The sequence below is a fragment of the Panthera pardus genome, unplaced genomic scaffold (assembly GCF_024362965.1).
Source record: "Panthera pardus isolate Hobbes unplaced genomic scaffold, ASM2436296v1 HiC_scaffold_16, whole genome shotgun sequence".
NCBI lineage: Eukaryota > Metazoa > Chordata > Mammalia > Carnivora > Felidae > Panthera > Panthera pardus.
Window position 1 is genome coordinate 151,493,918 of NW_026526721.1, and position 12,886 is coordinate 151,506,803.

The window sequence follows — 12,886 nt, forward strand, 5'->3', positions numbered from 1 at the left end:
CTCAGTCGGTTGAGCGTCCGACATCGGCTCAGATTGTGATCTTGCGGCTTGTGGGTTCGAGCCCCGCGTCAGGCTCTGTGCTGACAGCTCAGAGCCTGGAGCCTGCTTCCGATTCCCTGTCTCCCTCTGTCTCTGCCCCACTCTGTGTCTGTCTTTCTCTCTCTCTCTCTCTCTCTCTCTCAAAAATATATAAACATTGGGGCACCTGGGTGGCTCAGTTGGTTGGGCGTCCAACTTCAGCTCAAGTCATGATCTCACCGCTCATGGGTTCAAGCCCCGTGTCGGACTCTGTGCTGACAGCTCAGAGCCTGGAGCCTGCTTCAGATTCTGTGTCTCCCTCTCCCTCTCTGCTCCTCCCCTACTTGCACTCTCTCTCTCTCAAGTATAAAAAATAAAACATAAAAAAATTAAAAATATGTATATATGTAAACATTTAAAAAAATTAGAAAAGTTACTGTTTCCGTTTGTTCAGCTTTTTTCTTGTTACGAAAGCAGGAATGATGACTCCTGAGCTCTTTACATGTCTGGACGTCTGAAGGTATTTTGTAGATGTGACCAATGTTCATCATCGGTTGAGTTTAAGTAAAGGAAATTTTCCTAGATGATTTGGATGGGCCTGATTCAATCAGTTGAAAGGCCTCAAAGCAGAACTGAGGTTACTCAGAAAAAGAAGAAATTTAATGTGTGCACAGCATCTTCAGTTTGTGCCAGAGAGTTCTAGTCTGCCCTTCCTGACGGCCTGTCCTATTGATTTGGGGAGCGCGAAGCCAGCCCGTATAGTCATGTAGGCCAATTCCTTGTAATAAATACAACTACTCATTCTGTTTCTCTGGTGGAACCCTAACTGGTACAAATACATCAAGGTGAATACATAGGTAATGTAAATGACAATATAAATATATTTTTGCCTGTAACTGTTTTATTCTACCTGGTATATTTATTTTTTATCTTTTTTTTTTTAATGTTTGTTTATTTCTGAGAGAGAGAGAGAGAGAGAGAGAGAGAGACAGAGCGTGAGCAGGGGAGGGGCAGAGAAAAAGACACAGAATCCGAAGCAGGCTCCGGGCTCTGAGCTGTCACACAGATTATGACCTGAGCCAAAGTCAGACGCTTAACTGACTGAGCTACCCAGGCATCCCCATTCTATCTGATTTAAAAGACAACTTCATAAGCCAATAACTATAAAACTGTGTTGATGGATCTACATTGTATAAAAATATAAGGAAGGAGAGGGAACAGAGCTATATTGCAGCAAAGCTGATTACTATTGAAGTAAATTGGTATTAATCCAAACTAGATTGTTTCAAAATTAAGATATTACCTAAAACACCCAGGGCAGCCAATTAATAAAATGCTTTTTTTTTTTAAAGTTTATTTATTTATTTTGAGAGAGACAGCACTAGCATGCATAAGCAGGAAAAGGACAGAGAGAGGGAGAGAGAGAATCTCAAGCAGGCTCCGGACTATCAGCACAGAGCCCAACGTGGGAATCGAACTCACAAACCATGAAACCGTGACCTGAGCCAAAATCCAGAGTCAGATGCTTAACCGACTAAGCCACCCAGGAAAGAAAATACTTTTTTAAAAAGGTACAAGAAACACAGGAATTAAAATACAGTGCTAGAAAACATCTATCTAACACAGAAAAAGGTAGTAATGAAGAAACACAGGTGAAAAAAAGAAGGCCTACAGGAAACAAATAGCAAAATGGGAGATATAAGTCCTAATCGGTAATTAAATTAAATTAAATGTAAATGGATTAAACAGTCCAATCAGAAGGTAGAAATTGGCAAAATGGAGGTGAAAAGAATGTTCCCACTATATACCGTCTACAAGAAAGATCTCAGATTCGAAGACACAAATAGGTTGAAAGTAAAAGGATGAGAAGAATATATCATGCAAACAGTATTCCAAAGACGGCTGTAACAACTAACTCATGTGAGATGAAGTAAACTTTAAGATAAAAAGGGGGGCGCCTGGGTGGCTCAGTGGGTTAAGCGTCCGACTTTGGTTCAGGTCATGATCTCACGGTTCGTGGGTTCGAGCCTTACATCAGGCTCTGCGCTGACAGCTTGGAGTCTGAAGCCTGCTTTGGATTCTGCGTCCCCTTCTCTCTCTGCTCCTCCCCTGCTCACTCTCTCTCTTTCTCTCTCTCTCAAAAATAAATACACAGTAAAAAAAATTTATAAGATAAAAACTGTTACTAGAGACAAAGATATTTTATAATTATAAAAAGGTCAATCCATCAAAAAGACATTACTGTTACAAACACACATGTATCTAACAACAGAGCCCCAAAATACACAAAGCAAAAAATGACAAAATTGAAGAGAGAGCCTGACAATTAAACAACAATAGCTGGAGAGTTCAAAACCGCATTTTAAGTAATAGAACTAAGCAGAAGATAAACATGGGAACAGAAGACTTAACACTATAAGCCAAGCAGACCTAATAGCCATATATACAACACTACTCAACAGAATACACATTTTTCTAAAGTGCACATGGAACATTCTACAGACTAGACCATAAGGTAGCTCAAAATAAAAGCTTCAATGAATTTAAAAGTACTGGATGGGGCGCTTGGGTGGCTCAGTTGGTTGGGCATCCGACTTCGGTTCAGGTCATGATCTCACGGTTCGTGAGTTCGAACCCCGCATCGGGCTCTGTGCTGACAGCTCAGAGCCCGGAGCCTGCTTCAGATTCTGTGTCCTCCTCTCTCTCCACCCCACCCCTGCTTGCGCTCTGTCTCTCTCTGTCTTTCAAAAATGAATAAACATTTAAAAAAATTGAAATTTAAAAGTACTGGAGTCAAAGTGTGTTCTTCAAAAACAAGAGAATCAAATGAAAAATCAACAATAGAAAGAAATCTGAGGAACAAAAATTTGTGTAAATTAAACAACACATTCCTAAATCAGCAATGGATCAAGTAAAAATCATAAGAGAAATTAGAAAACACTTTGTATCAATGAAAATGAGAACATAACCTATCAAAGTTTATGTGATGTAGCTAAAGCTATGCTTAGAGAGAAATTTATATCTGTAAATGCCAATATTAAAAAAAAAATAAAAGATCTCAAATCAAAAACCCAAGCTTTTACCTTAAGGAACTAGAAACTAGATAAAAGAACAACAAACTAAACACAAAGCAAGCATAAGGAGAGAAATAAAGATTAGAAAGCAGATATGTTGAACAGAAAATAGAAAAAAGAGAGGAAATCAACTAAACCAAAAGCTGGTTCTTTGAAAACATCAACATCAACAAAGCTCTAGCTAGACTGACCAAGAGAAAAAGAGAGAAGACTCAAATGACAGAAATTGGGAATGAAAAAGAGGACATTACTACTGACCATGCATAAATAAAAAAGGATTACAAGGAAACACAATTAACAACTGTATGTGAACAAATTATGTAATTTAGATGAAATGGACAAATTCCTAGAACAACACAAACTACCAAAATGGAGTCAAGAAGAAATACAAAACTTGAACAAACCCATCACAAAAGATTAAGTAATTTTTAAAGTTCTCACAGAGAAAAGCCCACCTCCACACGTCTTCACTGGTTAATTCTACCAAACATTTAAAAAATTCACACCAATCTGTCACAAACTCTTCAATAACATAGAAGAGGAGTGAACACTTCCAAACTCATTTCTAAGATGTATTACTCTAGTAGCAAAACCAGAAAAAGACATCACAAAAAAACCCTACAGACCAATATCTCTTATGGCTACAGATACAAATATCCTCAAGAAAATATCAGCAACCCATATCCAACAACAGATAAAAAGAATCATACACTGTGACCAAATGGGATTTTTACAAGAATGCAAGGATGGTTTTAACATCCAAAGGTCAACATAAAACACCCTGTTAACACACACAACGAAAGGACAAAAAATGACATGATCATTTCAATAGATACAGAAAAAACATTCAATGAAACTAACATTCTTTCATGATAAAAACACAATCAGCAAACTAGGAATAGAAAGGAACTTCCTTAACCCGATAAAAGACATCTACAAAAAGCCAATAGCTGACATCATACTTAATGGTGAAAGACTGAACACTTTCTTTTTAAGATAGGTTAACAAGACAAGGATGTCTACTTTTGCCACTTTCATTCAATATTGTACTGGTGTATTAGGTGCATTAGGCAGGAAAAAGAAATAAAAAGCATCCAGATTGGACAAGAAGAAGTATAATTATCTCTATATATTGATGACACACTATCTTCTATTTAGAGAACTATTAGAAGTAATAATGAATTCAGCAAGGTTGTAGGGTACAAGATCAGTATGCAAAAATATTTGTATTTCTGTATACTAGCAATGAATATTCATAAAATGAAATTACGAAAGCCAGTTCATTTCCAAAAGCATCAAAAAAGATACCTAGGAATAACTTTAAAGAAGAAGTACAAGATTTATACAAATGACAAACATTACCAAAATGATAAACATTACCAAATGTTTGGTAATGACAAACTTACCAAATGTAATGACAAACATCACCAAAAGAAATGCCAGAAGGACCTAGATAAATGAAAAGACATTTCACGTTCACAGACAGGAAGACTTAATATGGTTAAGGTGAATATACTCTCCAAAGCGATCTACAGATCCCATACAGTCCCAATTAAAATCCCAGCTGGCTATTTGCAATCATTGATAAACCGACCCTAGAACTCATATGGAAATGCTAAGGACCCAGAATAGCCAAAGTGACCTTGACACAGAAAAACAAAGTTGGAGAATTCATACTTCCTGATTCCAAAACTTACTACAAAGTCACAGTAATTAAGCAACTGTGGTGCTGGAACAAGAATAATTCTATAGATCAACAGAACAGACAGCCCATAAATAAACTTTCACGTGTACAGTTGATTTATTTTGATAAGGGTGCCAAGACAAGTCAATGGGTAAAGCACAGTGTTCTTAATAAACGGTGCTGAAACAAGTGATTATTAAGAACTAAGACAGATCCCTTTCTCACACCATACACAACAATTAACTCAAAACGGATCAGACATCTAACCCCATGAGCTAAAACTACAAAGCTCTTGGAAGAAGGCTGCTGTGCACATTAGATGAGGCAATGGTTATTTTTAGATGGAACCTCAAAAGCACAAGCCACAAAAAAGAAAAATAAAATGACTTCATCAAAATTAAAAAAAAATTTTATGCTTTGCAGTAAACCATCAAGAAAGTGAAGACAATCCTCAGAATGGGAGAAGATATTTGAAAATCATATACCTAGTAAGAGACTTGTATCTAGAAGATATAAAGAATGCTTACAACTCCATGGTAAAAAGACAACCCTATTTTTCAAAGTGGGCAAAGATCTCAATCGACAGGTCTCCAAAGAAGACCTACAAATGGCCAATAAGCACACAAAAGATGCAAAACATCATCTGCCACCACGAAAATATAAACCAAATCCTCAATGAAATATCGCTTCGCACACACCAGGATGACTACCATTAAGAGAGATCCTGAGGATGTGGATAAATAGGACAGCAGGGTAGAGAAGAAGGATGGAGAGTGGGTCAGGATCAGCCACCGTTACACCTGTATCATTACATTTTATCAAGCACCATAAAGAATAAAGAAGTGGGGCGCCTGGGTGGCTCAGGCAGGTAAGCATCTGGCTCTTGATTTTGGCTCAGGTCCTGACGTCACTGTTCATGAGTTGGAGCCCCGTGTCGGGTTCTGCACTGGCAATTTGGAGCCTTCTTGAGATTCTCCCTCCCTCTCTCTCTCTCTCTCTTCCCCTTCCCTGCTTGTAATCTCTCTCTCGAACAAATCCCGGAGGCAAAGGCCCTGCAGAGCTTCCCTAACAGAACGAGGGGCCTCATGGGGCAGGAGTGGGCCGCGGGGAAAGGGCAGAGGAGTTAACCAAAGGCTGCCCGAGATGAACGTGGCCAGTTCAGGGCCCCAACACCTGAGCTCCCGCACACCACCCGGCGACGCGGCCAAGCGGTGACTCCCCTATTCCGTGAAGAATGTGGGCGTGGCCTCAAGAGACACAGATCCTGCAGTACCGCTGGGCTCTCGACTGCCACCGTGGGAAAACACCCCTCCAGATCCAAGTCCTTCGTTCCTATTTACAAATGAAGGCGTGCGGCGATCTGCCGAGCTGGCCCTGGCCCGTGGGCTTCCTTGGCCCGTTGGTCTTGGCTGCTTTCCCCAAAGGTCCTTCCTCCTGGATTCCGGTAGCTGGGGGCTGAAGGTGCTCCCGTCCCCTCGGCTCCCTGGAAGAGGGGTGCTCTCCGCACCCACACCCGCTTCCTCGGGAACTTCCACCACCGGCTCCTCGTGCAAATCTGCTTCTCCTCCCGCTCAAAACCGGGGGTGGGCAGCCAAGGATTACGTGATGTACAAGGAAACCCGAACAGTGAACCAAAATGCGAGGAAATAAAAACTCGTTTCCTGGGGAGGAAGGGGGGGGGGAATCTGAGATGCGGTTGCATCCCTAAGACTATAACAGATTACTCTACAAAAGGAACAACCCAAGAACAAAAAGCTTGACATTTAAAAATCCGACGGCCAAAAGAAGGGCATCCGCCAAAGGCCAAATTAGTGGCGTGCAAGGCCCAGGTCATGTCCCTGAACAAGGAGCACAAACGCTGCGCGACGGCGGGTAGGAGGGAAATGGTTCGACTGGTCCCGCCGTACAGCCCCTGCGGCGGCCGCGGTCTTCGTTGTCTGGCCGACTTTCCCAGCAGCTTCTTCGGGAGGCAGCCCCTCCCCCCTCCGGCAGGCCTGGGTGGGGGGAGGGGGGAGGCACGTGACCCAGAGAGGACCAATCCGAGTCTACCTCCGGAGCACGCGGCTCCCCTCCCCGGGGCCGATCGATCGGATCGGCGGCGAGAGCAAGGCCAATCCAGAGGGCCGCGGATCTGAAGGCAGGGGTGAGGGGAGGGGGGCGAGAGACTGAGACAGAAGCAGGAAGGGCAGACCGAGGAAAAGGCTGGAGCCCGTGGACGCAGCAGGGCAGGAGGGAGCCAACAGTTTCCCAAGCCGGTTACATCGGTGTTTCCACCGCCTGCCAGTGTAAACGTTCTGATTCACTCGTCCTTTAAGAACGACAGAGATAGAAAAGGAAGCAGGGAGACGTAAATAAAGGCATTCTCCCAGAGGAGAAAGACTTGTCCTTCGTATTTAAGGCCCACGAGATGCCACACAGGACCAGTGAGGAACACTGCCACTGAAACCCGGGCTAGTAATCGTGTAAAAACACAAACGAGACACGGGTGGTACCCCCCCCCCCAAAGCCCCCCATCAGATGTCACAGTATAAAATCTCAGATAATATCTGCCACTGTGAGAGGGCAGGGTAGTGGGCAGTCTCGTACACAGTAGGCGCAAAAACAAAACCAAACAAAACCCCAACGATTTAAAACGAGCACGTAAGTGTTCCATAACGAAGTACTAAATACCTGCAGAAATGACTATTACACACATCTACAGTTTAAATAGATATGCGGTTTAAAGAATAATTAAAAAGAACACCTGTACACCCCCCTCAACCAGCTTAAAAAGCAAAATATCGCCAGCCAGCTTAAGAAAATGAATATTATGCTTCAAAATCATTTGGGAAGGGATGGGGACAAGTGGAGGAAGGATACGAATGAAACGGTATTAGTGGTGATTTGCTCGTTACTGAAGGTGATGGGTACATGGGGGCTCATAATACGGTCCTATTTTTATGTATGTAAGAAAGTTTCCACAAGAAAGAGAAAAAGGCAGGCAGGAAGGGAGGGAGGGAGGGAGGAAGAAAGAAAGGCAATAGCACCAACCACCTCTGAAATCTCTAGCGTGTGCTTCCCAGAATACAGCGGTAATTGCTCATTTAAATATGTCATGATTTTTGGTGTCCCTTCTCCTGTTGACACACGTTCATGGTTTCCAGGTTTTCGCTACTGTGAACAGGCTGGCTGTGCGCACCCCACGTGAGCACTCGACTCCCAGTGTGTCGGTGTGTGTCCCTCTAGCAGCACATCTCCAGGGGCTGATGCTGGGTCACAGGGAATGCACATAGTTCCCTTGACTGGGCAACGCAAAGTGCTGCTGAAAGTGATTGCACTAACTGATGCTCCTTTAGCACCCAAACTGGAAGGATACACCCTATAATATCACCAGTGACTTATCCCCGGGGAATGGATTTTCTTTCCTGTAATTTCCAAATTTCATAGAACAAACACGTTTCAGCACCTTTCAATTCGGAAATGCCTGTAAATACTCAGTGCTGCGCAACATAAACGTGCTGTGAGTAGACGCAGGGTGTGTTGTAGCAGCCCCCCGCCCCCCACCCCGCACGCCCTCTTACCTCCAGGCTCCGTTTACCACCTCCAGCTCCAGGACGGTCTGCAGGCGCTGGCACTGCTTGGCCTCCAAGGTGATGGTCACCCTGCACTCCCCCAGAGCAGGGATCTGGCCGCCCGAGGGCTCAATGTCGAAGGGAGACACCTGATGTGGAGATCAGTCGAGAAGGACGAGGAGTGAGGACAGTTGGAGTTGCAGAACTGGTGGCTTTCCTGTCCCCACCGAGATAAGGAGCACCGGTCTGACTGAGGGCCCCCCCCCCCCACCATGGCCGCCCTGCCTCGTGAGGGCCGCACTGAACCTGCAAAGGTCACACCCAGGAGGGTGTTTCCCCCTTTGGTCCCTTCATCCCAGGAGGCGGAGACAGTGAGTGCCAGGCACTTGCCTGCAGGGCAGCCTGCCCACCCGGTGGGGGCCCGCCTTCGCCTACCCCCACCTCCCACCCAGCTGCCATGCTGGCCAGGTCGGGTCCAGGGCGCTTGTCTTGGGCTCTGTGCTCTCTAGCTTCTGACGGCTCACCTCCCCGGCACTGGTGGGAGGGAAGGGCTGGCCTAACTCTCAGTAAAAGTAGTTCGTGGGCTCAAGTATGGGGCCCAAGCTCCGCCAGTAAAGAAGAGACCTTTTGCTTCCCTTGGTCTTTGTTCCTCACAGGCATCTCCCCGGGAGTCCTGGGGGGCATGCTGTAGGCCAGGACTGGGTTTCTGTGCCCCTGACCTGAGCACATCCAACAGACCCCAAATCCAACATTATTTTTGAGAGCTCGAAAGAATAGAGTACAGAGAACTGTTGAGACAGGATTCGTGCCCGTCTCCATTGGGACATAAATCCTGATACATGACGAAACCGATGGCTACTTCAATTACAAAGTGTTGTCATTCTTCACAGTGGGAGAAAAACCCAGGCTGGGAAGCAGAGAACTGGGATCCGATGATTCCACCACCCGCTAGCTGTGTGACCCTGGAGAAGCTGCTGTCCCTCTCTGTCTCTATCCAGTAAGGACGTTGGCTGTGGTCTGTAAGTTTCTAAGCGTGCTCTGGGAAGTCCCAGAGTGCCTAGGACAGGGGACTAGGATGTGGGGAGAGGCGGAATGGGGCAGGGGGTGCCTAACAAGGTGGCCAGAGCGGTTACCCTTTATGGGTGTGAGCCTGGAGGGAAAGCACTAAACTCCAAGCCTATGTAACGGGGCGCTTGCATGCATTGGTTCTTGGCAATGGTGTTGGTGATTTGATGCAAAGTTTCCTAACTGCTAAGTTTCGGTGCCCCGCTGGAGACATGAGGCTGTTGCCTCAAAGGACAAGGCCGGTCAAGTGGAAAGGAAAAGTCCCCGAGAAAGGGAATACCTGCTGGCAGGTAAGATGGATGTGTGGCCGTCTTTCCTCAGCTTCTGAATATGGAGGAGGGGGTGGGGGGCAGTGTTCTGACCCGGAAGGGGGCAAGCAAGAGGGGATCTCAGCAGGAAGCAGTCAGAGGGAGGGTGCTTTCACCACACAGACCTTGTCAGAGCCTCACACACGGACCACAAGGAGCTAAGGCAGCTTCTAAGGAGCCACGGCTGCCACCTGTGTGAAGAGTGGGGGCGACCCGCCGTGATTTACAGCGAATCCCTGGCAGCTAGGGAGCGACTGAAGTTTTGTGCCACTTGCTCTGGATCTCACATTGATTTAAAGGTCCGACGATAGGGGCGCCTGGGTGGCTCCGCCGGTTAAGCATCCGACTCTTGGTTTTGGCTCAGGTCGTGATCTCAGGGTTTGTGAGTTTGAGTCCCACGTGGGGCTCTTTGCTTGGGACTTCAAATTATTTTTTATTTTTTTATTTTTTTTAAAATTTTTTTAACGTTTATTTATTTTTGAGACGGAGAAAGACAGAGCATGAACGGGGGAGGGGCAGAGAGAGAGAGAGACACAGAATCAGAAGCAGGCTCCAGGCTCTGAGCCATCAGCCCAGAGCCTGATGCGGGGCTCGAACTCACGGACCGCGAGATCGTGACCTGAGCCGAAGTCGGACGCCAACCGACTGAGCCACCCAGGGGCCCCGGGACTTCAAATTAAAGGCGATGATGATAATACTTAATCACTTCTGGTATTTTCCGTTTTTATAAGAAAAAGGGAAGGGCTTTGAGTGGAAACGAATCCTGTGTTCTTTCTCGGAGCCCTTTAGTTTGGGCCCCAAGTCCATGCCCAAGTGCCCCCTGGTGGTGGTACTCAAACTGCAAGCACAGTCCCTGGGAGGTTTTGAACTTTTGAGGCGAGCCCCTCCCACCTTCCCCTTCCTAGAGGCCCGGGAGCTTCCCGCCCAACTCAGCTGCCCATTTTCTTCCTAACTCAGGCTGCTTTTTAAAAATGTTTATTTATTTTGAGAGAGAGAGAGCGAGCCAGCAGGGGAGGGGCAGAGAGAGAGGAAGAGAGAGAATCCCAAGCAGTCTCCGTCCTGTCAGTGCACAGCCCGACGCAGGGCTCGAACCCATGAACAGTTAGATCATGACCTGAGCTGAAACCAAGAGTCTGATGCTTAACTGACTGAGCCACCCAGAGGCCCCCAGCTTGTTTTGACAGAAGGAGAAACCCCTGTCTTATTTCCACATCGGATGGTAGAGAAAGGAACAGGAAAATCCAGTTCAGGATTAAGTTCTGCTGTAGAGGGGACCCCAAGTGCCTCACAGATGGGGAGAACTGGGGACACTGCCAGGAGGGAGTCACCAGGCAGGCTCTTCCTTTCCAGCCTCAACACTCCAAATGCACCAGGACAGGTTTCACTGTCCCTACCCCACGGGTCAATAGGCTTGTGTGTGTATGTGTGTTTGGGGGGGGTCCATTTAGCCAGAGGTGCCTGACTTACACTCTCCTGCCTTCCTTGGAGGCACACCAGGCTCTCCTTCATGCACCACGTGGCTGGGAGCTGGCTGATGTTCTGGATCTGGATGGTGTCGGTGGCTTTCTGCCCCAGGCGTAGCAAACCAAACTGAAGGGCTGAGGCTTTGATGACAAGGGCCGGCCCCTGAGACATCCAGAGGGGCCTGTCACCGGGCCGCCTGGGAGTGGGGGCTCTGTGCCCTACCCCTGCCACCCTTCTGGCCCACCCAGCTGCCCAGCCCCCCAAACAGCACCTTAAAGGCCGCCTCAATGTGTAACACCACCGGTGAGGGTGAGTTTTGGATTTCACACGGCAGGTCCTGGCTTGTTGGGCCGGGGACACCCCCGGTAAAGCTCAACTCAAAATCCTCCACCTCGCTGGGCTCTGGGAGAGAGGGCAAAGTGAGCTGGAGAAAGGGGGCGGGGCAGTTTCCGGCTGCGGCTGGGCCCAGATGTCTGGCCTTTGCTGACTTCTCGTCCACCGCTTGTGCCGGGCTGCGGCCGGAGCTGATCCCGGGACCCCCCGAATGCCTGCACAGGCCACTCTTCCTCTCAGGTCTCCTTCCCCAGCCAGCCCCAGGAGGTGCCCCCGGTACCTATGGTCCCTGCGCAGGGTTCCACTTCAATGATGTGGCAGTCACTGACCTTCCCCCATAGGTATCTGATGGGGGACTTGCTGTTGTTCCACATCTGCAAGACATGCCCCAGTCCAGGCTCCCCGGGCACTGCCCCTGCACACATCTGTACCCACCGAAGGACTGCGGGGCTCCGGGCTCACAACGGGTCCTCCCGACACCCTCCCTCCCCGCTAATCCTTGGCCATCAACGCCACGCGGCAGGGTCCGTGGGCATCGTGTCCTGCCAGAGACCCAGGAGCGCAGGAAGCCTTCCACAGCCCTATCATTCAGAGGATGCTGGGGAGCTGGTATGATGACGGACGTGCCCAGTCCGGCATCGGGTTACAACCAGTAAGTTGCCATCTGCCCCTCCAGCTGTACCCCGCCACCCACCCCCCCCCCATACTCATGCCAAGTTCAGCCCAGGCTCGGGAGGGACCACAGCCTACCTTAAAGTCTTTCTTCACATTTATACCAATGTAGTTCTCCCCGGGGATGATGAGGGCATACGGTTCTAAGAGAACCTGGAAAGGTTCTACCGAGCCTTTCACCTCGATTTCCAGGACAATGACGTCATCCACAGAGCATGAGCAATCCTTCAGGGTTTCCAGTTCCAAGCTGAACACAGACCCGCCGGGAGCTCAGAGCCGACGCAGCCCAGGAGCATGGCCCTCCGTGCCCCTCCCCTCTGGCCCTTGCCTAGGGTCTTGTGAAGAGGAAGCACTCCCCCCCACCCCCCCCACCCCCACAGCTCCTAAGCGCCCTCAGATCAGAGGCCCAGCCAACCAGTGATGAACTCCCGTCACAGTACTGGGATGGGGCCCCTTGCCGCTGCCTCCAGGGACCACACCGCAGCGGCATGGGCACCCAGCCCGGGGTCTCTCCACGAGGCTAACTGGAGGCCCACCCTGACCGTCTGCCCGGGGCAGAGCTGGTAGAGGTGCCCCCACGGGGCACAGCCTCGCCTCGTTAGTCACCGCCGCCCAGGGCCCACTGAGTGGAGCCCGGCGAGCTGTCCCCCGCGGCTGAGCCCCTCCAGGCCTAGGTGCCAGGACAAGGCAAAGCGCTCCCCCGTGTCAAAGCCTGCC

The 12,886-nt window shown here is 48.2% G+C and overlaps 1 protein-coding gene across 2 annotated transcripts in view; it reads right to left on the reverse strand.

Moving 5' to 3' along the window:
- DLEC1 (DLEC1 cilia and flagella associated protein) overlaps nt 1-12,886 on the reverse strand; it is an 88,980-nt gene that overhangs the window by 15,597 nt on the left and 60,497 nt on the right. For both annotated transcript variants that reach the window (XM_053903993.1, XM_019418708.2), the window contains exons 15-19: nt 12,248-12,416; nt 11,778-11,871; nt 11,436-11,566; nt 11,168-11,326; nt 8,337-8,476 (exon numbers count right to left, since the gene is read on the reverse strand). In XM_053903993.1, the coding sequence (XP_053759968.1) occupies nt 8,337-8,476; nt 11,168-11,326; nt 11,436-11,566; nt 11,778-11,871; nt 12,248-12,416 (693 nt within the window). The remainder of the gene's footprint in view (nt 1-8,336; nt 8,477-11,167; nt 11,327-11,435; nt 11,567-11,777; nt 11,872-12,247; nt 12,417-12,886) is intronic.